The 27159-nt window shown below is 43.6% G+C and overlaps 1 protein-coding gene across 4 annotated transcripts in view; it reads right to left on the bottom strand.

Moving 5' to 3' along the window:
- PHLPP1 (PH domain and leucine rich repeat protein phosphatase 1) overlaps positions 1–27159 on the bottom strand; it is a 219374-nt gene that overhangs the window by 30391 nt on the left and 161824 nt on the right. The window contains exons 7-11 of one of the 4 annotated variants that reach the window (XM_061400373.1): positions 21769–21971; positions 19850–19910; positions 16316–16411; positions 13448–13603; positions 824–1024 (exon numbers count right to left, since the gene is read on the bottom strand). In XM_061400373.1, coding sequence (XP_061256357.1) covers positions 824–1024; positions 13448–13603; positions 16316–16411; positions 19850–19910; positions 21769–21971 — 717 coding nt within the window. The remainder of the gene's footprint in view (positions 1–823; positions 1025–13447; positions 13604–16315; positions 16412–19849; positions 19911–21768; positions 21972–27159) is intronic. The other 3 variants (XM_061400374.1, XM_061400375.1, XM_061400376.1) reach the window with 3 other exon arrangements.

The following is a 27159-nucleotide window of genomic DNA, read 5'->3' as shown; positions in this document are numbered from 1 at the left end:
TTAAACATTAACATCAAATGATTGGGAGAAAATAAATGTATACTACAAAATAAAGCAATACTAGGAGTCAGTGCATACCTGGGCCTCCCCGTTTTAGTAAGGGCTTCAACAGACTGCTAACCTTGATGGCCACAGACGGAGGCTGTGCCGGTATTCTGCTTTGGCCCAGTACTAAGCTGCAGTTAACAGCAGAATACCCAGGGGTTAGTGTGTGCTTCTTTGGTGTGTGGATGTGAGTTCTCGGACCTGACTTGTTAAATGGATAAATGCCAGTGACAGAGAAGCAGAGTAAGTCCTCCACGGCAGGCTCAGTGTGCAGATCCATTCAAAGCAAGATACAGTGCTACTGTTTCCCAGATTACAAATTCAAATTAAAATAGACTTACAAGTGGAATTTTCTGAGAGCCATAAATTATTTCCAGTGTCACAGTTTCTATGATCAAATAAGCCACCACTGCTTTTTATACCATAAACACAAATCCAAAGCTATTAGCTAATTAAGAACCTTCAGGTTCCTAATTAAGGTTCTAATTCTCACTCGCCATACTGTTAATTTTTTTAATTAATCAAAAGAAAAAACAAACCTGTAAATAACATACTTTGTTTCAAAATCATAAGAACAGTCTAGCAACTGGGTCCTTGGATACATTCATATTAGAAAAATAAACACATTCCTTTTTAGTGGAATGTTGATAATGGCTTATAGAAAAGAGGAATAAGCTTTACACTATTTGGAAACTAAACATTTTCGTTTTTGCCTTTTCATCTATGAACCCATTTTCAGAAATGCAATGAAGGATGTCACTCTGCAATCTTCTTTTACCTTGCGGGAAAACTCTGAAGTCGGTTGTAGGCCATGTGAAGAACCTTCAGATGGGGGTGTCCGGTTAACAAGGGCACACATTTATCTGTGAGGTTGTTGTTCGTCAAATACAACTCCTGTAAGATGCTGTTGGTCTCCTCTGAAAGTGTGGCTGGAGGGAGGGTTTCCAGTTTGTTTGCAGACGCATTCAGGAATCTCAGGCTACGATGACAAACAACAAAATCGTGCTGATAAGCCAGAGCTCCACCCCAGAATTCTCAACAAATCTAGAAGTTTCCTGTCAGATACCCACCATACTGGAAACTGGGTTTAGAAACACGAATTTAAAGATAGGTTTTAGCTTTGGCAGGCATATAGATATATGACTCCACAATCTATACTGAACACAATAATTACCTAAATGTGTTAACTACAAAGAGATAGAGATCAATTTTGTTTGTTTGTTTTTCCTGGTCACACTGTGTGGCTTGCAGGATCTGAGTCCCCTGACCCTTGCCCCTTGCAGTGGAAGCATGGAGTCCTAACCACTGGACTTCCAGGGAATTCCCTAGAAATAAATTTTTATGGAAGTACAAAAGAAAAAGGAAGTCATATTTTATAGCTGGTGGGGAGTAGAAAGGAAAGTGATAAGGTAAAGCTAATATTCTGTCTTAAGAAAGAGAAACACAATTGCCTATTTTAAAATAAAAGTTTTCATAGCAATAAAACAATTAGATGTTAGATCACAATATAACTAAATCACATAGTGACTAAGTCCTTTTCAGCATGCTGTATAAACCATATTTTACTGACATATATTCACAACTGCAAGAGATAATTTGTTCTGTAGTAAAATAATGGAATACTGTATAGTAGTGAAAATGAAGAACTACATGTATCAATAGGATGGAAGATAACAGGATACACTGCATGACTCCATAATTACAGAGTTCAGAATCAGGCAAAACTAATATACAATATTAAAAGTCAGGGAAGGGAGGCAGTGTCTAGAAGATAGCTTCTAATTTTTCCAGTATGATACCGCTTTGGTTCTCACTCTGGGTGCTGGTCACATGAGTGTGTTCACTTTGAAAATGTTTATCAAGTACTATACTTGCAGTAGAAGGAAATGGGCTACTCACTCCAGTCCTCTCACCTGGAGAATGCTATGGACAGAGAGCCTGGCGGGCTACAGTCCATGGGGTTGCAAAGAACGGGACACGAGTGAGCAACTGACACGTTCATACTTATGGTCCCATTTCTGTATTTATATTATACTTTAATAAAGTTTACATGGAAACACGTATTAATATACACTATCAGTAACCCAAATGACAGTGTGAACAACAGCTAAACTATGAAGAATGTTTTTATACTTGAGATAACTAAAACTGTCAAAAACTGTAATACTTCCTTAGTTACTGTGAAACACAGATAAATAGAAAATGCAAAGCTGGAGAACTGAAACAGAATCCTTGCTGGGATCAGGCTCCCAGTCACTGAAAAGGGAAGCGAAGGGTGGAGCAGGACCTGGGCAGACAGACAACTCTGCTGCGTCCCGGTGATCTGCAGCACGGGCGCTCCATCGTGGGGCCACAGTGACTGACCCCTGTCCAGCCCACAGGACCACCTACCACGGTCCCCAAGGCCAAAGCTGCCTTGTTCCCCAACCCCTACCTGGAACGAACCACTATGTTAATGAACCGACTTTCTCTCATTTCAAAACCACCCACGTTTGACACATTCTGCATTCAATTCGGGACTATTTTACCATAACTTAGTTTAAAAAAAGAATAAAATCTTCCTTAAAAAGAAAGACTCTGGAATACCAGGTACAGATATTTTTAATTGAGGATAAAAAGAAGGCTCTGTATTCAGGAGTCACCACCAAGACTGTCGTTCCAATCTTTCAATCCACTAATTCAATACTCTCTGATCTTGCAGCCCCCACACTTACACACACACACACACACTCACACAACTCCATAACATAGCTGAGGAAAAGCAGCTTCCCCCAAATAGAACATTTTCCATTAAAGAAACACATATTCTGTTGACATTTAAAAAAAAAAAAAAGGAAGTAGAAAAGGGCTGTACAGACCATAAATAGTCATGGGAAATTACAGTCGTGTGTGCTACAGAGAAGAAAATAAAGGTCATTCATGAAGTTTCTGAAATGGTTTTGAACTAGGAAGGAAACCCATTCCAGCACCATAGTTCTTTAAAGCTCTTTTACGACTTTCGTTTTATCACCTGACTTAAATACCCTGTTAGGATTACTCCAGTGTAGAATTATAAAACATTAAAATGCATTGCCCTAAAACATTTTGGAATAGGGCTAACTGAGAAACTCTGACAATCTCATTAAAACACAATTCTCTAGGAAATATGTAGTTATAAACATATGAAAAGAAAAGAAATTAAGTCATGAATATTTGCATTATTTTTAGGCCAGGAAAAAAAGAAGGAAATTTGTTTTGAAAAAGGAAAAAAGATTGACTAGTGAATGCTCACCTAGAAAACTACTAAAGGAACTTTAAAAATCCTTACAACACGGAAGTGATTTCCAGAAAGACTTGTCCACTCATCTTGTTGAAATGTGCCTGTACTGAAGCTTATACATACTTTATGGGAAACTGAGGTGGGGGATCCCACATTCCACCCCTCCAGGAAATAAAACTAAGCTGAAACTACATGGCTGGTTTCGAAAGATTGAGTTTTAACTGAATCAAGCCTGACTGAATCATCTTGTTAGTTAATGGTCACAGAGCAAACAACTGGCCTAAAAGCATTTCTGATTATAATCGTCTCAGGGAAATTAAATTCAATGCCCACCCTTCAAGAAATAAACACACCTGTCACACAGCCGCACATTTCAGCAGAAGGCAGATCAAGTTGGTTTAATCGTCTACGTGTTATATCCATCAGAGTGAGCAACTGCTTTAATTCTGTAAAATGTCTCCAGTCTGGATAACAGTTTTACTCAATAAATAGGGTGTAAAACCCTACCCCCCTCTGCTTTCAAAACCTTCCGGAGAGTTAAGTTCCTAAAGCACTGAGTTAGGTCTCAACTCCGTATGGTATGGGAGAACGTCCTCAAGCTTCTCCCTTGCAGATTTTTGCAGTAACTGCATAAAAGATTTGTTTAATACGCCATGAAGACTTTGATCCATAGAACCCCCTTCACGACTCAACCCTCTCATAAAGACCCGAGAAAAGCAGTTGCGTGTCACTGCCGTCTTTCGGTAAAGTGCTTCCTCCGATCTCCTGTTTCATCCGATCCCCCCACCGTCCAGAGATGCCCCCGCTCTATTTCACAGAAGACAAACTGAAGCTGAGAAAAGTCAAATTACTTGGCTGCTGTTAAATAGTAATTAGTGGCTGTGTGTGTGTGCGCACGTGGGCTCAGCCATGTCCAACTCTTTTCGACCCCATGGACTATAGCCCGCCAGGCTCTTCTGTCCATGGGATTCTCCAGGCCAGAATACTAGAGTGGGTTGCCATTCCCTTCTCCAGGGGATCTTCCCAACTCAGGGATCTTTGCTATCCTGAGCCACCGGGGAAGCTCCGAAAGACCAGTGTCTCTTTCGCCTCCCACACTGGCAGGCAGGTTCTCTGACACTAACGCCACTTGGGAAATTAGTGACAGAATCAGAAATAAACCCAGATCTCACTGATCTTAAAGACTGAAAAGGGCACTGTTCAGTCGCTCAGTCGTGTATGACTCTGTGCGACCCCACGGACTGCAGCCTGCCAGGCTCCTCTGTCCATGGGATTTGCCAGACAAGAAGAGCGGAGTGGGTAGTCATTCGAGTGGGTAGTCATTCCCTTCTCCAAGGGATCTTTCCGACCCAGAGATCTTTGCCATCTGAGCCATGAGGGAAGCCCCAAGAAAGCCCACGATTACCTAATACAATTCTCCAAAATTGAACTGACAGAAACAGAAATAATAAAACATTTTCCTGAGGACATTTTCATGTCATCTTCCCCCAAAACCCTGGAGGTCAAGCAGAGCACCTGCTGGGCAGTGTGAAGACCACACACACACCATATACACTTCAGACTCCATCCCTAAAATAACGGGACACACGGCACAGCACTCAAACTGTTCCTCAGCAGAGAGTGTGACACTGCACAGAAAGGACACTCACACAGGATTCCTGCCCTGAAGCATCTGGAGAGCTGCCCACGGCGCAGGGGACAAATCCGCTTCCTGGTTCTTGAGCAATCCCTCTGTTCTTCCCTGGCACATTCTGTCCGTCTGTTCTGGCTCCTCTAGGGTTTTCTGTTTTGCTTCTGTTTTTTTTTTTTTTTTAGTAATTCCCAGCACACCCTTAAATTTTACAGCTAAATTCTGTCCTTGAAACGAAGCATAGGATTGGTGCCGCCACAGATCTATGTATTTGCAGGCAGACCAGGTATTCTGCATCCGAATTATTTTTTATGCAGATAGGTACTGTGACTTGTGGTCTATTAAAAATGCAAAAGCTTAAGACCCTAAGCGCAGTGAAATCCTTTTAACTTTTATACAACCCCCTGATTTCTGGCCCTAAAAATCCTTAAGAGGTGTCAAACAAAATACTCTAAATTACTTTTGATGTGTCTACACAACGCAATGCTTTTAACAACTTCATCTATCTTCAAAAGACTGGTAGCTCTTAAAGCAGGGACTTTCAAACTTTTCATTAGTGGCAACTAAGAGTACAACATTTTACATGACCGCCTAGTGAAGATGCAAAATACACACATATAAACAAAAGTTTCTTGCAACAGTATTTAACCTTACTCTGTCTTACACTGATATTTTCTATCCCATTTTTTAAGTGCTGGTAGAAACCCACTAAATTACTACATCCCCACTTACCAGTTTGAAAAAAGGATGCCTATTATTCATTGTATAGCAATGCCGCTTAATAGTGAGACTGCATGGGAAGAGAAAGTACATGCGTACAGCCTAACAGAATGCACACGTTATTATTTGGCAAGGTCTGAAAATGTGCCTGGCTTGGGCAATAAAGATCATAAGCCTACAGGGCAAGGGAACAAAGGTCATACAGATGGAAGACCTGCTGAACAAGAACTCAAAAAGGATTAACTTTAAAAATTGGGTGTAATTATATTAAGAACCAACACCGAGGCAACGCTGTAAGCTAATCTCAGCCCTTCTCCTGACTCAGCCAGTCACCCCACACACGTCCCCGCTCTGCTCCAGAATCCAACTGAGGACTGCACATTCCATTTCCTTACCGTGCCTCATGCGTCTCCTCTAATCAGTGTAATTTGTTTCAAATGACCTTGACACTTTAAAAAAGTACGTTTTGTGGAATGTCTCTCAATTTAGATTTGTTTGATGTTTTATTATCATTAGAATAATGTAATGCACTTCTAGCAAAAACACACAAAAGTGACGTTCTCATTCCGGAAGTTCTGTGATTCTCAACTTTACCTCCCAGATATTCTTATTAATTAGGTCAGGGTAAGGTTTCAATGGAGGAGGGCATGGCAATCCACTCTAGTATTCTTGCCTGGAGAATCCCCTTGGACAGAGGAATCTGGGGGGCTACAGTGGTCCATTGGGTTGCAAAGAGTTGGACATGACTGAATACTAAGCACAGCACACAGGCTTCAAAAATCTATACAGAATTAAGAATTCTGGTGACTGGCCAAGTTGAGTCAGTAGAAATGAGAAAATGGCCAGAAAAATGCATGTTTAGTAGGTAATCTAGGGGATCCTGAACACCCTTTGAGAAACACTATTTTATTTCACTATGGCTATCAAAACATCAGAACTTCACAAGATAGCTCTCTTCCCTTAGGAAAAATAATAACAGGCAATCTAGCTCTTCAAAATGTCAGAAATTTTCTATCTTTGCCAAAAGGCACCAGTTGTCATGGTCAATTGATCACGCTTTCCCAAATCTTCTATTCCCTTTTAGTCCCTTTGATATTTACACCCATTCTGTCTGAGTCACTAAAACTTATGGTCTGTAATGTGACTAATATTCTGGGGATATTTTAATAATTACCATGTACTTCATTTGTACATATACACTCTCTCCTCCTTCCCATCCCCTGAAAATACCTTATTTTGCTCCAACCAGGGGGAAAAAACAGACCCTAATCTCCACTTATAACAGGAATCTATAACTCTCCTATAAAGGGCCCCTTGTGGCTTTGTTAATTAGGCTTATCTCATCAGAAGCAGTTCTCTGGCCATGACGTAAGAGTGCAAACGCAAAATGGCCCAGGAATCAGCCACCGCCAAGCTCTCAGGAGCAGCAGCAGGACAGCGGCACCTCACCCACCCACCCCGGTGACCCACAGGGACCTCACACCACTCCTGTCCATCTGCTGAAGGACACTGATTATCTGAAACTCTTTTGGGGGTTTCCATCAAGAAAATTCTCAACTTCAGTAAGATGGGAGGACTAGGCCAGTTAAGATCCAGATTAGAATACTTGCCAGTTTCCCTCACAGAACCAAGTCCTGTCTTGATCACAAGATTCAAAATCACAGTCCACTGATTGGCAACTATGGTCCAACATACTTCACATCTGTCCACAGCTACTGCGCTGCCAGTCAAAGACACGACATTCAAAGAAGACATGGAGAGCAAACTCATAAACTTAAACTGCTGATTCACGTCATAAGAATTTTAATACAAGCGGTCTGAAGGTGCTCTGGAAGCACAACCACTGAGCTGGCGTGCCCTAGACCCGTGCTCTGCAACGGGGGACCCACAGCACCAAGAAGCCGTGCACCGCAGCCAAGAGCAGCCTCCGCCCCCCAAACCAGGGAAGAGCCCCAGCAGCAGCGGAGACCCAGCACAGCCAAAAAACACAAGTATGGGGGAAAACTGGCCTGAAGTTCTCAGAGGAAGCCGAGGATATCACTACAAGTCGTCTAATTTAGATTCCTCTCTCTTCTCCAGTTAACTGCTACCAGGTCAAGCAGATCAAAAGACACCATCCCAAAGCTGTAATATCTCACAGACATTATGCAATTAAAACCATGATACTGCATTTTAGCAGCCAGGTTCAGATCTAAAGAAATCTCCCTAGAAAGAGAGTTCAACCTTTTGCTCTCTCCAATAACACATGTTTTTCTGACCTCTCATGAAGCTTCCAAGCACAAGTTCTATTTAGAGAACAAACTAAACCATTTCTAACTTCAGTTCAGTTCAGTTCAGTTGCTCAGTCGTGTCCGACTCTTTGCGACCCCATGAATCACAGCACGCCAGGCCTCCCTGTCCATCACCAACTCTCGGAGTTCACTCAGACTCACATCCATCGAGTCAGTGATACCATCTAGCCATCTCATCCTCTGTCGTCCCCTTCTCCTCCTGCCCCCAATCCCTCCCAGCATCAGAGTCTTTTCCAATGAGTCAACTCTTCGCATGAGGTGGCCAAAGTACTGGAGTTTCAGCTTTAGCATCAGTCCTTCCAAAGAAATCCCAGGGCTGATCTCCTTCAGAATGGACTGGTTGCATCTCCTTGCAGTCCAAGGGACTCTCAAGAGTCTTCTCCAACACCACAGTTCAAAAACATCAATTCTTCGGCACTCAGCTTTCTTCACAGTCCAACTCTCACATCCATACATGACCACTGGAAAAACCATAGCCTTGACTAGACGGACCTTTGATGGCAAAGTAATGTCTCTGTTTTTTCATATGCTGTCTAGGTTGGTCATAACTTTCCTTCCAAGGAGTAAGCGTCTTTTAATTTCATGGCTGCAGTCACCATCTGCAGTGATTTTGGAGCCCCAAAAATAAAGTCTGACACAAAGACTTATATATTCAGGCCTTTTCCTCAGTTACATAACCACAGAACTGGTAACAATAATTTATTACCAGAAAAAAAGAAGAAAGAAAAAGTGAGCATCTACATATATTTTTAAAGATTTGTACTATGAAGCAAACTGAATAGAAGGAGAACTGAAGCAGTTTCATCGCTGCCTGGAGCCATCTGCCAAATACAAAGCTCTGTATTATACAACAGAAAGCTGCTCTGCATACCAGGAGCCTAAATGAAAACCAACCCTATCATTTACATTCTTCTTTTCCCTCTAACCCCATGTTTTATTAGTTTATTGTGCAGCTATTTTAAACTTGGCATTAGGCTGTAAGTACCTTGAGGATTAGTCATTTTTCAATTTCCTGCAGCACCCAAACCGGTGACATAAACCGACAAGGTCAGTAAGACACCGGCCATCCTGAACCAAGTAAATTAAATCACAGCTGAAACCACCTGAAGGGGCTTGTGACGATTGTCTCCTAAAAAGCCCTCTTTTAATATTTTAAGCTTCATGTCTTTAGGTTGACCTACTCCCAACAATGTCGGTAGTAGTTTATTCCTTCCCCTCAGACTAATCAAGCCAAATATACTCTATCCCTACATTTTCTTGAATGTAAATTATGCCTCAACGTAAAATCTTAATTAATCTCAATTAAAAACTCTTAAAGTAGGTAGATAAAACCTCAATTACTTAGGTTTTGGAAATGGGATAAGTAGAAAAAAGTACTAACCCTTTAAGAGGCAGTAAATAGTATGGTACAACAGAGGGAATAAAATCAGTATTTTTATCATAACTTCGTATAGCACGTCACCTATAAACATCAATTGAATCACTATGCCCTTGTACACCTTAAGCTAATATAATATTATAAGTCAACCATATTTCAATTTTTAAGTTCTGTTTTTCTTGTCTTCCAACGAGTGAGATAATACAAGAACGTCATTCAAAAAAGACCTCATCGACTTCACCCACCCTTTTCATAACCCAGTCTGCCCCAGAGAAAATACAAGAACGTCGTTCAAAAAAGACCTCATCGACTTCACCCACCCTTTTCATAACCCAGTCTGCCCCAGAGACTCAAACCAGAGATGCAGCTCTTGCATTCTTGGAAAACGAGGGCAGTGTGCCTTCTGGAACGCTTCTCACTTCAGCCCCTGTGGGTCGCTTGCTTTTCTCTCACAGGAGAGAAGCAGGACGCCTGCCCTTCCCAGTCGCCTCGGCCTGTTACTCCAGAGCACTCCGGGGCCAGAGCCGCATTGAACACGGCCTGCCGTCCTCTCAAGACCCGCGGAGGCTGCCTACGTCCCCCAAGACAGCCCTGCTTTTCAAAACAAAGCTGGCCCTGGACAGGCCTGTGCATTCGGCCAAGGGCGTTTCTGCCCAAACGCCTTTAGTTCTCACTTGCAGGCTCGGCTTCCTCTGCCTCCCTGGGTAGAAGGGTCCTCCTTCAGAGGCTCAACTCGGGTCCTGAGGTTTTCACACTGTGTGACTAGAAATATTCCAGCTCATACAGGCAGCCCTGTCCATTTGGGACTGTACAGCCTAGGTAACATGGGGGACTGGCGGAGGGCCACGAGGCAACAGTCAGCGCAGCAGTTCCCGACCCCAGGGGTCGCAGGACGGCCTCATCTGAACAAGCTCCTCATGTGACACATCTGAACACGGACGCAGCGTCTCCTGGACCACTGTACGCACACCCTCAGACACATGCCGTCAGATGCGCCTGGAACCTGGGAGACTCAGAGACTGCTTACCGACGCCTCAGAATGCAACGCGTATACAAGTGTCCCTTTAGAATTAAATCCTCAGAAATGAACAAGAGTGATTACTATCTACTGGACAGTTCCAGCTCTATTTACCTTCTCTGCGAGCCACGACCTTACAAGACCCAGAGTTCAGTTTTATCTCAAAGACTCCTAAAACCCAAATGCATCTACTTATTTTTTTTTCTACCAATTCAGCGTAGATCCCCCAAGAGAACAAGTAGACTCCCATTACAGAACTGCGCCCAGATTTTGCCTAGCTAGCCTCAGGAAAGAAAACAAGGTTACAACAGGACACAGAATTCTCCGCAGGGGAAGAAACCTCATCCTATATTCATAACAGTAAGAAAACAAGACTAGAGCTCCTGCTAGGCTGTGTGCTGTCTTTTCATGTGAATGCAAAAGCAAGAACAATTCTTTAAAGGATCTTGAAACGCTGTCTCTCTGTCAGGGCAATGACACAGCACCAGCCATTACAAAGGGGCAATCCCGTTTCCTCACAATAGCATTATTTCTCAATAACTGTTCCAGTAGGAATTCATTGTAACTTACATTAAGTACAGAGAATAAATTTTTCAGTGAGGAAAACAGAAGGAAAAGAATGAAGGAAATGTTCTCTGTTTCTATCTGGGTGATGGTTGTGGGGTATAAATGTACGTAAAAGCTCACGGAGCAGTATGCTTAAGAGCTGTACACATTTATTATCAGAAGTCACATCTGGATAAAAAGATTTCTTTTAAAAAAGAGGATCAATAAAAAAAATGCAAATCCAAGATCAAGGGTAGTATTTAAAATTCTTTAAATTTTCTCTCTTTCATTAAACAAATATTTACTGAACATCTTAAAAAGGCTCCTACACCGCTGGTGGGAACATGAACCAGGGCAGCCACTATGGAGCAGAATGGAGGTTCCCTAAAAACTAAAGACAGAGTGACCATGCAGTCCAGCTTCTGCGCATAGAATGGAGGTTCCCTAAAAACTAGAGACAGAGTGACCATGCAGTCCAGCTTCTGGGCATAGAATGGAGGTTCCCTAAAAACTAGAGACAGAGTGACCATGCAGTCCAGCTTCTGGGCATAGAATGGACGTTCTCTAAAAAACTAGAGACAGGGTGACCATGCGGTCCAGCTTCTGGGCATAGAATGGAGGTTCCCTAAAAACTAGAGACAGAGTGACCATGCAGTCCAGCTTCTGTGCATAGAATGGAGGTTCCCTAAAAACTAAAGGCAGAGTGACCATGCAATCCAGCTTCTGGGCATAGAATGGAGGTTCCCTAAAAACTAAAGGCAGAGTGACCATGCAGTCCAGCTTCTGGGCACAGAATGGAGGTTCCCTGAAAACTAAAGACAGAGTGACCATGCAGTCCAGCTTCTGGGTACACATTTGCAGAAAACTCTAGTTCAAAAAGATACACACATCCCAGCTCACAGCAGCACTATTTAACAAGTCAAGACATGGAAGGGCTTCCCTGGGGGCTCAGTGGGAAAGAACCCACCTGCCCATGCAGGAGACATGGGTTTGAACCCTGGTCTGGGAAGATTCTCTGGAGAAGGAAATGGGAACCCACTCCAGTATTCTTGCTGGGAAATCCCATGGACAGAGGAGCCTGGCGAGCTACAGTCCATGGGGTCACAGAGAATCGGACAGAACTCAGTGATCAAACAATAAGTGACGGAAACGACCTAAGCATTTGTAATCTGTGAGTGGGGCTAGACAAGCAAGCAAGAAATTAAACATAGTGTGTGTGTGATAAGTACGATGGCAGGGTGAGCCCTGAGGGCTTGGGGACCGTTATCTAATTCAGTTCAGGAGAGCCAGAGTTCTTCAATTGCTATTTCACCCACAAAATCAAAGCAAAAAAACCACACATCCTGAAATATTTTTTAAAGCAAAAAGATCCATCATGATGTCTTTCTCTTAGGGAAGCACAAAACTAAATTTAACTTTTGTCTTTATCATGAGGCATAGTAAAAGTCAGATCCTTCATCTTGTTGCTGAAGTTACGGCCACTCACTAAAACAAATATCCGCAGAGACCAGCACAGTTTAGGCCACCAGGCTGTGGGGCGTTTCGGTTTCATGCATAAGGGCTCTGAAGCAAACAAGATGTTCCAAAGTAATTTAACATGCACAGCTACTTACAGCTTTCCTGAAAGAAAGTTCTGCCCATGGTAACTCCTCACAGAAAAGAGTTTTCACTTAATGTTTAAACTAACTTCCTCCTCGGATCAAAACAACGTCTTTTAATACTTAGTGAACAAGTAATTTAGAAAAACTCGGTCCAAAAAGAAAATAGTTCAAATGTGAGGGGAAACTGTGGTAAAGATGAGAACAATTTAAAAAAAAGAGAAAGTAAAAACTCTGGAAAATATCTCTGTTGCCCAAAGTCCTAAATATGTGGAGACAAGAAGGGAGACTCCTGAGATGATTCCTTTAAGTGCGAGTGACCTGCAGGGTTTTGACCAGGGGGCAAACTTCTCATCCTGCTATCACACCCCGCCCCCAGCACAGCCTTGTTTATGCACGGATCACCGTACTTAAGGAATCAAAATTGAGGAAGATTCTCTAAGATATTCCTGCCTCTATCTCCGCAAAATGGTGAGGGAAGTGGCTGGCAATACCATTTTCTTCACAAATGCAGACAGATAGTCATAAGGAGTGGATAGCCATTCCCTTATCCAGGGGATCTTCCCAACCCAGGGATCAAAACAGGGTCTCCTGCCTTGCAGGCGGATTCTTTTCCGTCTGAGCCACCAGGGAAGCCTCAGATAGTCACAAATTTCACTTGAGATGGCCTGAGATCACCTAAGACAAGGCTGGGCTTCCCTGGTGGCTCAGATGCTAAAGAATCTGCCTGCAATGCAGGAGACCCAGGTTCGACCCAGGAAGATCCCCTGGAGAAGGCAATGGCAACCCACTCCAGTATTCTTGCCTAGAAAATTCCATGGATAGAGGAGCCTGGTGGGCTGCAGGTCATGGGGTCGCAAAGCGTTGGACATGACTGAGTGACTAACACAGCTGAGACAAGCCTGCTAACAAAGAGGCATTTCACAAGTCAGTGAACAAGCAGAGCAAACCCACAGCTTTACCTGTCGGCCTTCATCAGGAGGCTGGGCGGCAGCTCCAGGAGCTGGTTGTGTTGCACATCCAAGACCTCCACGGAGGTCCTTTCCAGACTCTCAGGAAGCCTGGCCATCCGGTTGTGTCCTGCCAGCAGTTTCCGGAGACTACTGTTGCAAAACAGGCTGTGTGAACAGGGGCAGAGAGAGAAGGCGGCTTACTGAGGGCTCACCTGGGGTGAAGGCTTAAAAACGAACACAGCAGGAGAAGACTGAAAATCACCTCGCCAAGAAACCTAAATGCGCCAGAGCAATTGCAAATTCATTTTAAGATAAGCTCAAAGTTTGAGCTGTTCATATTTCAATGCTTTCCATACTTCAAAAAAAAAGAGGGTGGGAAAAACTATGAAAAGGACTATTTAACAAAGCAGCTCTACTCTGTGAAAAGGAAAAATGAGCTTCACGAAGACGCTGAAGGCAGCGGCCTCATCTTGTCAGCCTCACGAGGAGACTGGGAGGCCACCCGCTCCCACTCAAGGTCTGCGCCCAGGGCCGCCCGGAGCACAGGCGCTTCTGCCCACAAAAGACTCTGAAGAAACACAGCTGAGCAATTTTCACCTACAGGACCAACATTCAATGAGGGTGCTTTTGTCCAAATAAACTTTTACCAATGCCCACTGAAAAAAACGCTACATTTTCCTCAGCTGCATTTCACAGTAATTATTCGTTCCTTTCTTTACTTCCTTGAATCTGATTACTTTTATTTTCTCATTGATTTCATCCTGGACCAAAGCAGACTCCCTTCTAAAGAGAACAGAAGGGCTCACTGCAGCATTTTCTTCTGAGCCTTAAACGAGCTGTTGGGAAGCGTGACAGTTTCTTCAATGGGTTATCAAAACTGCAATAAATGATGAGTTTGTGTTCATCAAAGCGAAATCTGCTTTATGATCACTCGAGATAGCAACAGTTGTAGAGAATAAAGCGCGTCCTGCATTAAACACAGAAGCCTGGGGACTTGGGGAAGCGAGGCTGTGATTCACGTCGGGTCACTTGAAGTGAGAGCTCACTCACACCGACATCGAAGAACGAGACTTCCTCAGCTGCCTCCTGCTTTCCATCATCTTGACCTCACTCACTCAAACGTTCTTACAGTCACTCTAATTTACAGCCATAACTTTATTCACTTTATCAAAATGAGAATCTTTGCTCACAAAGATGCTACCAACCTGTTATTTGGTGACACCGGGGGCCACAGTTAAGGACACGCCTGCCTCTGCAGGTTTAGAGGCTGGAAGACAAGACAAGGCGTCCAGGATGGTCTTCGGCCAGTTACCGCAGGGCCGGCCTCTGGGACGCTCACTCTAACGGTAACTCTGGATTTGGTCCACAGAGGACGGGATTATCTGTCTCTCTCTCACACACACACAGACACACATACACATACACACTTTACCCTTAAATAGAAGGATAGCTGAAGGAAGGTAACACAATCTTTCTCTTCATTTTCCATGTAAGAAAATAGATTTGTCGACTACAGAATAAATGTGCATGCTAATGGCAGAATCTGTTTGATTCTTTTGGATGAAGAGTCAATAGCTTCTTTTCTTTTCAATCCATCTCTGGTTCTAAACATTAATTTCTGTTTTGTCAAACCCTTTCACACACATCACTTAGACAAACAAAGCTTGAATGCAGTCAGTTTCTAATGAATCGCGGTCTTGGCCTGGATATTAGATCAACGACAGGGCTGATACAAAGTTTGCAACTAAACACCACTATTAAATGAGCAAGCAATATGTACTGTTACTGTCCCCTGTGTTAAACACACACAAAAGCACACGCTGCTTACAGTTTACAGCAATAGAGCATCTGGATTTGCTTTGAATAAGCATTTGTTTAGATCCCCCAAATCCTGTACTAGTGCAGAGCAAATCAAAGATTAATTAAGTCAGGCAAACTGGGTAAGAGATCAGTTATCCTGTATCCACATGACTGCTGGTGTATTTACATGTTTGTCACAGTCTGCGGTGACATAGGGGCCTCAAACCCCAACAGGCTGCGCGTCTCAATCAGGGAGGCCAGAGCGGGGCAGAGAGAAGCAGATGGAAAGACAACAGGAAAAGACTTGTTTTTAACAAATTACTTTTCCTCGTCAGTAGTCACCTTTTGTCGTTTTTGCTGTCTTCTAAAAGGGTCTCTCTCTCCACGTCCCATACACACACACACACACACACACACACACACACACTGCCATCCAAAGTCCTTTTGATAATGGTGACGGGCTCTGCGCTGGCTCACCTAAGCTCACTGAGCATAAAACTCAGCATTTTCAAATGGACTGAACTTCCAGGTATAATATAAGGCTGAGAAACAAAGTAAAAGTAACAGCTTTCCAGGAATTAAAAATGGAAATTTAGTTTTTAAATTAAATTCTTCTCAGATTTCTTCTATGAGAAGACAGACACGTTGAGACAATAGACAGAAAGTAAAGAGTCTTAAAGGACTAAGATTACCGAGGTGAACCAGTCGTATCATCTGCGGAGTCTCTGGACATTTCTTTGGCTTATTTGAGAAAGGATTAAGATTACCGAGGTGAACCAGCCGTATCATCTGCAGAGTCTCTGGACATTTCTTTGGCTTATTTGAGAAGTCCCACCGAGCGTCAGCCTCCACACAGCTTTGCCACGTCTGGCTAGCAGTCAAAGCTTCAGTCAACCTGTCACTACATGACGAAATACTACTTCTTAACGGTCCCACGAGAGGTAAGAGATGCGAAATAAGGTTTGAAAGGAAACTCTTTCAGGGGTTCATAATAACAAATTAAACACTGAACCAGCAATTTTTTCCATTGTTCATCTTATTTGAGATTCTCTAACTTAATCTGTGCTTAATACTCACCGTGCAGGAAGTTCACATATTTGATTATGGCCAATATCCAAAACTTCTAGCTTTCGGCTTTCACAGACCCACTCAGGTACGTTTTCTAAACAGTTCCTAAATGTAAGAATATACAGTTTCTTCTTTGGTTGGAATGTGGCTCAAAACATGGTTCACAAGTCAAAATAATTACATACAACAAATAAAACTTCAAAGGAAATACTCAATTACAGTGAATATAAATCAAGAAGATATGTGCAGTTACTTTAACCTGAAGCAGGATGTGATAAGGAATAAGAAATAAAGAAAAAGCAGGAAAGAACACAGTAACGTCATTTGTATTATCTCCAAAGTCTAAAAAAGTCTGGTTTTCAGAGTTACTGTCCCAAAATGTCTATAAACCCATGTAAGTTTAGGGAGAAGATGTCTTCCATTGGAAAACCAATAAACACATATTTACACACCTGCAGTTAAAAAGTCAAATGGCATAATAGCTTTGTTTTCCAATCTGCATTTTTACCATTAATATGAAGTTTCCCCAGGGCCTCAGAAGGCACCCTGAGACCACTGCCACCGACAAGGCAAGAAACGGTGGCGATGAAAACGCACGCCGACCCTGAGACTCGGGCTCAGCGACGTGGAAACAGCAACGGTGGCGATGAAAACGCACACCGACCCTGAGACTCGGGCTCAGCGGCCGAAACAGCCACTTACGCACTGGACAGCAGCCACGAGTCCTGGAACAAGAAACTAAACCAATGGTAATGTTAACTGTTAATGATTGACCACTTTTTTGATAAATCTATTACTGCATTTGAATGTCTCCTTAGTCATGGATGGTTAGCTTTTTATCTTCTTTTTAAAATATGTGAAATGACTAGGCACAAAAAAATCTAAATCAGTATGTAAACATTCTTTAAAAACAGATGAACAAGTCTGTGAAAAGTATGAGGCTTGGAACAAGGATTTTAGTAGAATAAAATTTTTTGCTATTATATCAACTTCTCAATTAAAATATAGAAAACAAGGCATTATTTTTCATTTAGTGTTTGTATAGGTACATGTTGCTCTGGCTTTGAAGGTCTACCGACTGACACACTGAATTACTTTATTGTGTAGCAGTCGAGGAGGGCGTGGCAGCCCACTCCAGGGTTCTCGCCTGGAGAACTCCATGAATGGAGGAGCCTGGCAGACCACAGTCCATGGGGTTGCAGAGAGTCGGACACGACTGAGTGACTAAGCGCACACTCTCTCTTTCTCACACACACACACACACACACACACGCGCGCGCGCACGTCTACCTCTAAAACATCTCATTAAGGTAGGCAAGTGAAAGTACCCTTCAGCATAAGCAAACACTAAATAACAAAACTACTCTAAGTGATAAAAGAGCCAGGAACTTTGACCCTGAGGCACTCTAAGAACCTAGTAAACACCATAACGAGTAAGAGTTCAGTTCCTTTGGAAAACATACTCACAGAGAGGAGGGCGAAATACCCAGAGCTATGTGAGGGGTCAGACGCAGAGGGTTTTCTAAGAGAAAAAGTCCTACAGTTTGGGAGGTGGATTAGGCAGAGCATGTTACAGAACAGGCTCTGAACATGAGAATTTTTCTTATTAAAAAAAAAAAAAAAGGTGAACAGCATTTAAGGACAGAATTCAGAGACTAGCACAACACAAGTTTCCGATTCAGTTTCACTTGAGGGCTTCAATGGGAACCAATTAGCAATTACATCTTTTAAATAAAAGAAAACTAGGTTCACTCTACGGCTAATTCCCTAGAGTAAATCTATGCAAGACATTTCCATGCACCCGTACGTGCAGACCCCAGTCCTGCGCTCGTGTTTCAGCGCTGGAGATAACACTGCTCAAGGCTGATAACATAAGAAGAACTTGAGTAGCGTCAGACTTACAAGTTCATTAAACAGAAAACTGACATGAATTTACTAGGAAGTGTATGAAGAATCACTCATAAAGGATTTTATAAATTCAAAGCTGTAATTGCAATCATTCTCACATCAGCTAAATTCTGACATGTTCTTACATAGTATGATTGAGGATATTATTAAAATATCTAGGTTTGTATACTTTTATGACTAAATTCTGCATCTGGCAAATTACACAGCAGCTATACCAGATTTTATGCACTGAAATGAGTTACCTGTCACACTGAGAGGCCACATACTCCTATGTACTGTGGTCATTCAGCAAAGTTTGGATTATTATGTTTGGAATTACGTTAAAAGTGAGTTTCAATTTAGTGTGTGGAGATTATGAAAGTCTAATTTGCTCCAATACATGCTTCAGGCCTTCAGGAAAAAGTCTACTACAATATTTGTGGAAACCCAAGTAGATATGACACACGGCAGTAGTGAATTTGCATACAAGGTGAGGAGGTGAGCTTGTGCACAAGTGAGCTGAGAAGAGTGAGCAGCCTGTACGGAAACCCCACTCTGGCAGTGCCAGTCACCACTGTTTAAGGGCTCCAAGTAGGAGAGTTGGGGCTTCCCTGGGGGCGCAGTGGTAAAGAACCTGCCTGCCAAAGCAGGAGACACGGGTTCAAGCCCCGGGGCGGGAAGATCCCTGGAGAAGGAAATGGCCACCCACTCCAGTATTCTTGCCTGGGGAATCCCACGGGCAGAGAGAAGAGCCTGGTGGGCTACAGTCCATGGGGGTCACAGAGTTGGGCACGACTTAGCCACTAAACAGCAGGAGCAGCAGTAAGGAGATATGTACAAAAAGGGGGGGAAAATAAAAGAGACAGAGCACAAAATATATTTTTAATGAACTTAACATCATTTCAGGGAAAAACATGAAAATACAGCTGATACAATTACAGAAGTACTGGGCCTTCCAGCCATACAACCCTCAACTGACTCATCTTTCAAGTGCAAACCCGGTGTTCACATCGGTGTCCACGTGACACTACGACTCCTGTGCTGCAACTTACACAGACTGACAGCCCCATGCATTTTCGGAGGGTAAGTATTCAACACTACTGGATATTAATTTGCATTGTTTATCTTTAAGATATATAAAAAATTCTTTTTTCAAAATTAATTTTTATTGGAGCATAGTTGTTTTAAGATATAGAAGCAGGGCTTCCCTGGTGGCTCAGACAGTAAAGAAGCTGCCTGCAAAGCTGAAGACCTGATCCCTGGGTCAGGAAGATCCCCAGGAGAAGGGAATGGCCATCCCTGGAGAATCCCCATGACAGAGGAGCCTGGTGGGCTACAGTCCGTGGGGCCGCAGGAGTCGGAGGCACCTGGGCGACTCACACAGCTGTAGCTGTTCCACAATGTGCTGTGGGCTTTACAGGTTCTTTCCACTGTGCAGCAAGGTGAATCAGCTATTTGTATACACGTATCCCCTCTGTTTTGGATTTCCTTCCTATGAAGGTCACCACAGAGTGCTGAGTAGAGTTCCCTGTGCTGTACAGGAGGTTCTCATTAGTTACCTATTTTATATAAAAAGTTCTTATGCTCAGGTTTAGACAGAATTATCTAGATAATTTTCACACAGACCCTAGAGTGCTCCAGGAATTGGCTTCTTACCTTGAGACATCCATGTAGGACAGATAATTCGGAACTGGGCAAACGTCAAGCTGGACAAGCTCTAGGAAGCAGGAAAAAAACAAAACCAAACACATCACCATTCAAGTGACACAGAGACTCTTTTCATGTGTAGAATCGTTCCTGTGCTTCATTCTCCATTGTTTGTTTAGGCTGGGAAGCACAATATATCCATTTGTTTCTAAACCACAGGGAAGTACACAGACCTTCTAATTCAGTCACAAGGTCTTAGTCAGACACTGAAATAAATCACTCACTCTGCTTTCCTACCTCTCCCCATCTACTCGCTGTGACACTCCTCTTTTATACAGCCTAAATTTTATCTGGAAGATTAACTGTATGAATATCATTGCTTTTTTTAAACATTCAGGGTTCCTTGCATATAATCAAATGCGTCCTGGCTTGTGCCTTTTTCACTCTGTGCTATTCACTGGAATAGCACTCCTGAGGATCAGAAAGGACTCCCTCTACTGAAATCTGGAAGCCTTCCTCAAAACTGTATGCAAAGTGACAGCAAGGGCTCTGCTTCTCAGATGCAGTAGTCTCGAGATGCCCTTCTGCTTTCTCTAAACACTGACCAAGTGTTTCAGCGGCTCAGCTTTTCTTGGCTTCCTAATGTGGCCCCAGCTAACTGTGATGGTTCTGGAAGTCTACTTTTGGTACCAGGTCTCTTCTCTGGTTACCTTACTTCCATCGTTTCAGGTACCACCTCTGAGCAGATGTCCTACATCGACATCTGTAGTCCCAACTGCAAATCCCTACTAACTCACAGGAAACCACTGCAATGACCTGGATTGGTGGAAAGGTGGATTACCCTACTCTTGTCCCATCTGGGTGCTCTGGACTCTGCTTTCACATTAACAGTCTTACAGCTTCATTTTCATCACTTGCCTCTTCCACTAAAAATTTCCACTGGATCTCTACAGCTTACTGTATCAGCTTCAAAGTTTCACCATCTGACTCCAGGCCATGCATCCCATAAGTACATCTTAACACTTCCCAGCAGGAACCTATGAGAGCAGAATTCCCTTCTGCTCATCTACCAAATGAACCACATTCAGATTCTTTCCTCTTCAACACCTATTTCATGTCTCCAGACTAGCCAAATCCTATAACCCTTTGGTGACTTGCAGTAATCTGAGGTTTGGTTTATTTCTCCACTGAAATGACAGTAAATTCATTAAAACCAAAAAAAGAAAAAGGAAAGAAAGAACTCCTCTCCTTTAGTACTCCTGCGCTGCACGACACAGAAGACAAGCGCTTGATAAACGTCTGTTCAGCGTGCAGTAGTAAATACTCGCTTCCATGCAGCTGTCTGACGGGAAGGGATAGAAATCTTCATTCACCTCACCAAACATGTGCCCATATGACCTTTTCTTTTTTAAGAACTGCCATGATCTCCGAAGTCTAAGGAGGCAACCTTATTAAATGAATAAAGCTCTTGCTTTGGGATGGCCCTGTGGTATATAATGTAGGTTTCTCTTGCGGTGAGGTCCTCTGTTGGTGGAGCAGGAAATCTGAGGCCTTGTATGGCATCCATAATAGACCTACCTTCCACTTTCACTCTCCAGATTCACTATCTTCACAAGTGGCCCAATAAACAGTTCACTTCCCATCGCCCGCCCCCACCCCCACATCTGCTCTTCAAGCTGAAGAGCCAATCACCAGTGGGAATAACTTATTTAAATGTCACAATATGAGAAAAACAAGTCAGGAACTATAAGCCCTTCCTTTTGATTGCTTTAAATACCAAACAGCACTCTTTCATGATTTCCACCTTAGCAAAAGTTGGCTCCTATTTTACTAAACGAGGAAAGAAGAGTCAAAGCCAGGAGGAAGATGGTGCGCTGAATGAATCTGGGAACCAAGTAAGGAGCTCTGATGTGGGCTCCGTCACGTACCGTTAGAAGAGGCATAGAGAGCTTTGAGGAAGCAGCCACAGGCGTTTAACGTCACCAGCTGATTCCTTTCACAGTGTAAAACTTCAAGGTTGGTGAAAACCACAGCATCCAGACCCTCAAGCTTGTTGTCTCGCAGATCGAGCTGAGTGACGTGAGGGAGAAAGTCCACTCCGTCCGCTATTAGGTTCCTAATTACGTTCAGTCTTGAGAGAAAAAGGACATAAACAGAAACTACAGTCAAAGGCAGTGCTGTCAACACAAGCCACCCCTGATGTGAGCACCAGGAAGGCCTCGAGCCTCACTGCCCACGCTCCCTGACCTCTCTACTCTCGGAGTCTGCTCTCCCTTCACTAGCTAGGTCCCCTGGCTACTTCCAGCTACAACTCCATGAGGTCTTAACTTTGAAACTATATTCTGAAATGCAATTTAGACCATTAATAGACTGGAAGAGAATCATGCATATTGATTTTTATCTTAATTCATTTCAAGGGGGGAAAATCATTTAAACATTTATTTCTAAGAATCTGGTTGAAAGAATACAAGAAACAAAACCCAGGAAACCCTGCTAAGCACACGCAGCTACACTGGGTATTGAAGGAAGGAGAGGGGATAAGTGAGCAGGTAGATGAGCAGCCATAAAGGACAAGCTAACAGGTGAGCTTGGGGAAACAAAAAAAAAAAGAATGGGGACCACCTATGCACCAGAAACAGGTGTGTGAGCCTATCTGAATTTCCATAGCTGGTTCCAGACCAAGGATTAATTACCAAAACCATCTCCATCTTTAAAATACTGCTTGAAAAAGCAAAGCGCAGGAAATACTGATATTTGGCATGTAGGACTCACTGTGAACTCACAGAACAAAGGATCGCGATGGGGCCCAACGCGTTCAGGGCGCAAGGAAAACCTGGCAGAGCCTGGGTCATAAACACTGGTGAGCTCACGGACTAACACTGCCATGGACAAGGCGCCAGGGAGATAAGCTAGTGGTAAGGGGACTAGGAATCAATGCAAAAACACATCTAGCTTCAAAGTGGAGAAAAACAGATGAACTCTCCAGTCCTAGTTTGCTAGGCTACGCCCAGCTCCTGTACAAACAAACAGCAGAACCTCCTACTTCTCCTTACAAAGCCAACAGAGTGCTGAGATCATGCACTTGGTTACAAGAGCACTAATATGAGAGAAGGAACTTAGAAAAAAGTCAAGTATTCTCTGCAGTGGTTTCCAGCCCTTGGAAAAAATAAAATGAGAGTAACTAATTTTTTTAAATTTAAAAAATAAATCTAAAAAAAATAAAATGAGAGAACTGAACTAAACTTCTAATAGCAGTATCATAAAGCCATTGGAACACAAGGATGAGGGACAAGACAGCAAGAGCTAGGATCTGTCCAGCCACAAGGACAGCATGTGGCTTCTTCAAATGTCCCCGGGATTTAAAATTATTTTTTTTGCTCCTTCTCTTTTCTGTTCCAGGTTGTAAGATTAAAAAACGGGCTTCAACTCAGTGATTGGCCTATCTCCAAATGCTCACTAGATTACTAGAATATGTACACAGAACCACTTTAGTGTAGTCACTCAGTCATGTCCAACTCTTTGTGACCCCATGGACTGCAACACACAGGCCTCCCTGTCCATCACCAACTCCCAGAGCTCACTCAAACTCATGTCCATCGAGTCAGTGATGCCATCCAACCATCTCATCCTCTGTCGTCCCCTTCTCCATCTGCCTTCAATCTTTCCCAGCATCAGGGTCTTTTCCAATAAGTCAGTTCTTTCATCTAAACCCAAATCTCCTTTTGGATACAAGAGACGACAGGAACTGAAAACTGTCCTGTGTTCTCCCGAGTCTATGCTTTAAATCACCTTCATGATGCACTAATCTCAGCCCACCCCCAACCCTGCACTGTATTAACACCAACACAAATACATAGCGGACTTAATGAGACAAAATAAAATTTACAATGACAGGGAGGTCATTGCCACTATTCACTTTAAATTGTCAAGTCTTATCAGGACGCAAATATCAAAAGGTTTCAGGCTCACAAAATAATATGACTACTTCAGATGAGCTTTCAAAGAGGCAAAATGTTGTGAAAACTCCTTTCCAATAATCTCCTCAGTTAACAGAGGCATTTTATTTATTTCATCAATACTCATTGAGCATTTATTGTGTGTAGGTCCGCAGTGAGAAAATGTTCTAGTTCCAGTCTGCTGATGAACACTTTACACATATGACCTTGAGCCATCACCTAAGCCTCCAGGAAGTCTCATTCTAACCTGGACACTGGGGCTGACACCTTCCTTGTCCCACACGGCGCTGAGCAATGAGGGGGACGCATGTGCCAGTATTATGCACATGAGAGGGGCCACGGAGACGGGACAACCACGACCCCAGGCTGTGTGTCAGTAAGAGACGAATAAGATAAGGGGCGTGCCGACAGATTTGGTAATTCAAACCACACATGCTTTAAAATATGAAGCCAAGAGGATCCAAGTCTGTGATCAGTGTCATGGTGGTGGTTTAGTCGATAAGTCATGTCCAACTCTTTCGTGACCCCATGGACTGTAGCCCACCAGGCTCTTCTGTCCATGGGATTTCCCAGGCAGAAATACTGCAGTGGGTTGTCATTTCTTTCTCCAGGGGACCATCCCCACCCAGGGATTAAACCCGTGTCTCCTGTGTCTCCTGCATTGGCAGGCAGATTCTTTACTGATGGAGCTACCAGGGAAGACTGACCAATGTCATAAATGATGTATAAAACATACAGAATGGTCAAAAAAAGATGCTATGGGAGAGGAAGGATCTCATCTGAACCCCAAGAGCAGTCAGAATTCATTGGACATAAATGGGAGAAGCAAGGAGTCCATGAGGAGGAGCTGAATGGCCTTCGGACTCTCGGGCTGAGGTTCACGTGTGTGCGCAGGGGCCCCTCAGGAGCGCACACCGAGTGAGAGGAGTGAGAACACGGACACGAGCTGGGCAGGTCCTCACCATTTATCAAGCACTGGGCCTGCTGTGTGCCAACACTGCGGGTTCACAGACACACGCTTCCCTGGCAGCTCAGACGGCAAAGAGTCTGCCTGCTGTGCAGGAGGCCCAGGTCCGACCCCTGCGTCTGGAAAATGTCCTGCAGAAGGGCATGGCAACCTCCTCCAGTCTTCCTGCCTGGAGAATCCCATGGACAGAGGAGCCTGGTGGGCTACAGTCCATGGGGTGGCAAAGACTTGGACACAGCTGAGCGACTAACCCCTTTTCACTACAGAGACTAAGGCTGTATAAATGAGAGTAGTGCTCCTCTAGTTACCTAGGAGGAAGGACCTATTTTCCCAAGCTCTGATCGCTCACAAAAGGACAGGCACACACTAGGACACTGCGGCGCACCACGTCGAGTTCGCCAACACCCAACCTAATCTGCTCCCTTTACGAGGTGCGTCTGCTTACGTGGGTCTACGTGAATATTGTGGCAATGGTGAATGTTTCCAAGATATTAAGTATCAATTACTATATGGATCTCTTTGTTTAAAACAAGTTGCAAACAGTTGGTTTGCTAGCACATGCTGGAGGACCGCACTCTGGACAGAACCAGACTTAGAGCCCCATCCTCAAGGGATGCACAGGCTAGGGGCCTGAAACCAGAAATGAGAGCCTAAGTATCTTGAGTTAGAGAACTAAGGTTCTGAGTGAGCCTATGAGAGGCTGTACAATGGTAGCAGACAGCGCAGAGAGGAGGCAAGAGCAGCAGTGAGAAGAAAAAGTAAGGGCCAGAGAGTGAGACTGGTGCCCAAGACGAACTGACAGCATCTGGGAGGCACACTAGAAAACACAGTCACAAATCTTGTGTCTGGATAACCAGTGGAGCTGGAAAACTCAGCAGGGGCCACAGGACTGGAAAAGGTCACTTTTCATTCCAATCCCAAAGAAAGGCAATGCCAAAGAATGCTCCCACTACCGCACAACTGCACTCATCTCAGACACTAGCAAAATAGCGTCTTGAAATTCTCCAAGCCAGGCTTCAACAATGAGTGGAGAATTCCCAGATGTTCAAGCTGGATTTAGAAAAGGCAGAGGAACCAAAGATCAAATTGAAAACATCTGCTGGATTATAGAAAAAGCAAGAGAGTTCCAGAAAAACATCTACTTCTGCTTCATTGACTATGCTAAAGACTTTGACTCTGTGGATCACAACAAACTGGAAAATTCTGAAAGAGATGGGAATACCAGACCACCTTACCTGCCTCTCGAGAAATCTGTATGCAGGTCAGGAAGCAACAGTTAGAACTGGACATAGAACAACAGACTGGTTCCAAATTGGGAAGGGAATACCTCAAGGCTGTATATTGTCACCTTGCTTATTTAACTTATATGCAAAGTACATCATGTGAAATGCCAGGCTGGATGAAGTGAAAGCTGGAATCAAGATTGCTGGGAGAAATATCAGTAACCTCAGATATGTAGACGACACCACCCTTATGGCAGAAAGTGAAGAAGAATTAAAGAGTCTCTTGATGAAAGTGAAAGTTCAGTTCAGTTGCTCAGTTGTGTCCAACTCTTTGCGACCCCGTGGACTGCAGCACACTAGGCCTCCCTGTCCATCACCAACTCCCAGAATTTACCCAAACTCATGTCCATTGAGTCGGTGATGCCATCCAACTGTCTCATCCTCTGTTGTCCCCTTCTCCTTCTGCCTTCAATCTTTCCCAATATCAGGGTCTTTTCAAATGAGTCAGCTCTTCACATCAGGTGGCCAAAGTATTGGAGTTTCTGCTTCAACATCAGTCCTTCCAGTGAACACCCAGGACTGATCTCCTTTAGGATGGACTGGTTGGATCTCCTTGCAGTTCAAGGGACTCTCAAGAGTCTTCTCCAACTGCTGCTAAGTCACTTCAGTCGTGTCCAACTCTGTGTGACCCCACAGATGGCAGTTCACCAGGCTCCCCCATCCCTGGGATTCTCCAGGCAAGAACACTGGAGTAGGTTGCCATTTCCTTCTCCAATGCACGAAAGTGAAAAATGAAAGTGAAGTCGCTCAGCCGTGTCTGACCCTCAGTGACCCCATGGACTGCAGCCTTCCATGCTCCTCCGTCCATGGGATTTTCCAGGCAAGAGTACTGGAGTGGGGTGCCATTGCCTTCTCCATCTTCTCCAACACCACAGTTCAAAAGCATCAGTTCTTCGGTGCTCAGCTTTGTTTATAGTCCAACTCTCACATCCATACATGACTATTGGAAAAACCATAGCCTTGACCAGACGGACCTTTGTGGACAAAGCAGTGAAAGTGAAAGAGGAGGGTGAAGAAGCTGGCTTAAAACTCAACATTGAAAAAATGAAGATCATGGCATCCAGTCCCACTATTTCAAGGGATACAGATGGGGAAACAATGGAAACAGTGAGA

The sequence above is a fragment of the Bos javanicus genome, chromosome 24 (assembly GCF_032452875.1).
Source record: "Bos javanicus breed banteng chromosome 24, ARS-OSU_banteng_1.0, whole genome shotgun sequence".
Classification (NCBI taxonomy): domain Eukaryota; kingdom Metazoa; phylum Chordata; class Mammalia; order Artiodactyla; family Bovidae; genus Bos; species Bos javanicus.
The sequence above is the reverse complement of the archived record's forward strand: the minus strand, read 5'-3'. Positions and strand labels throughout refer to the sequence as shown.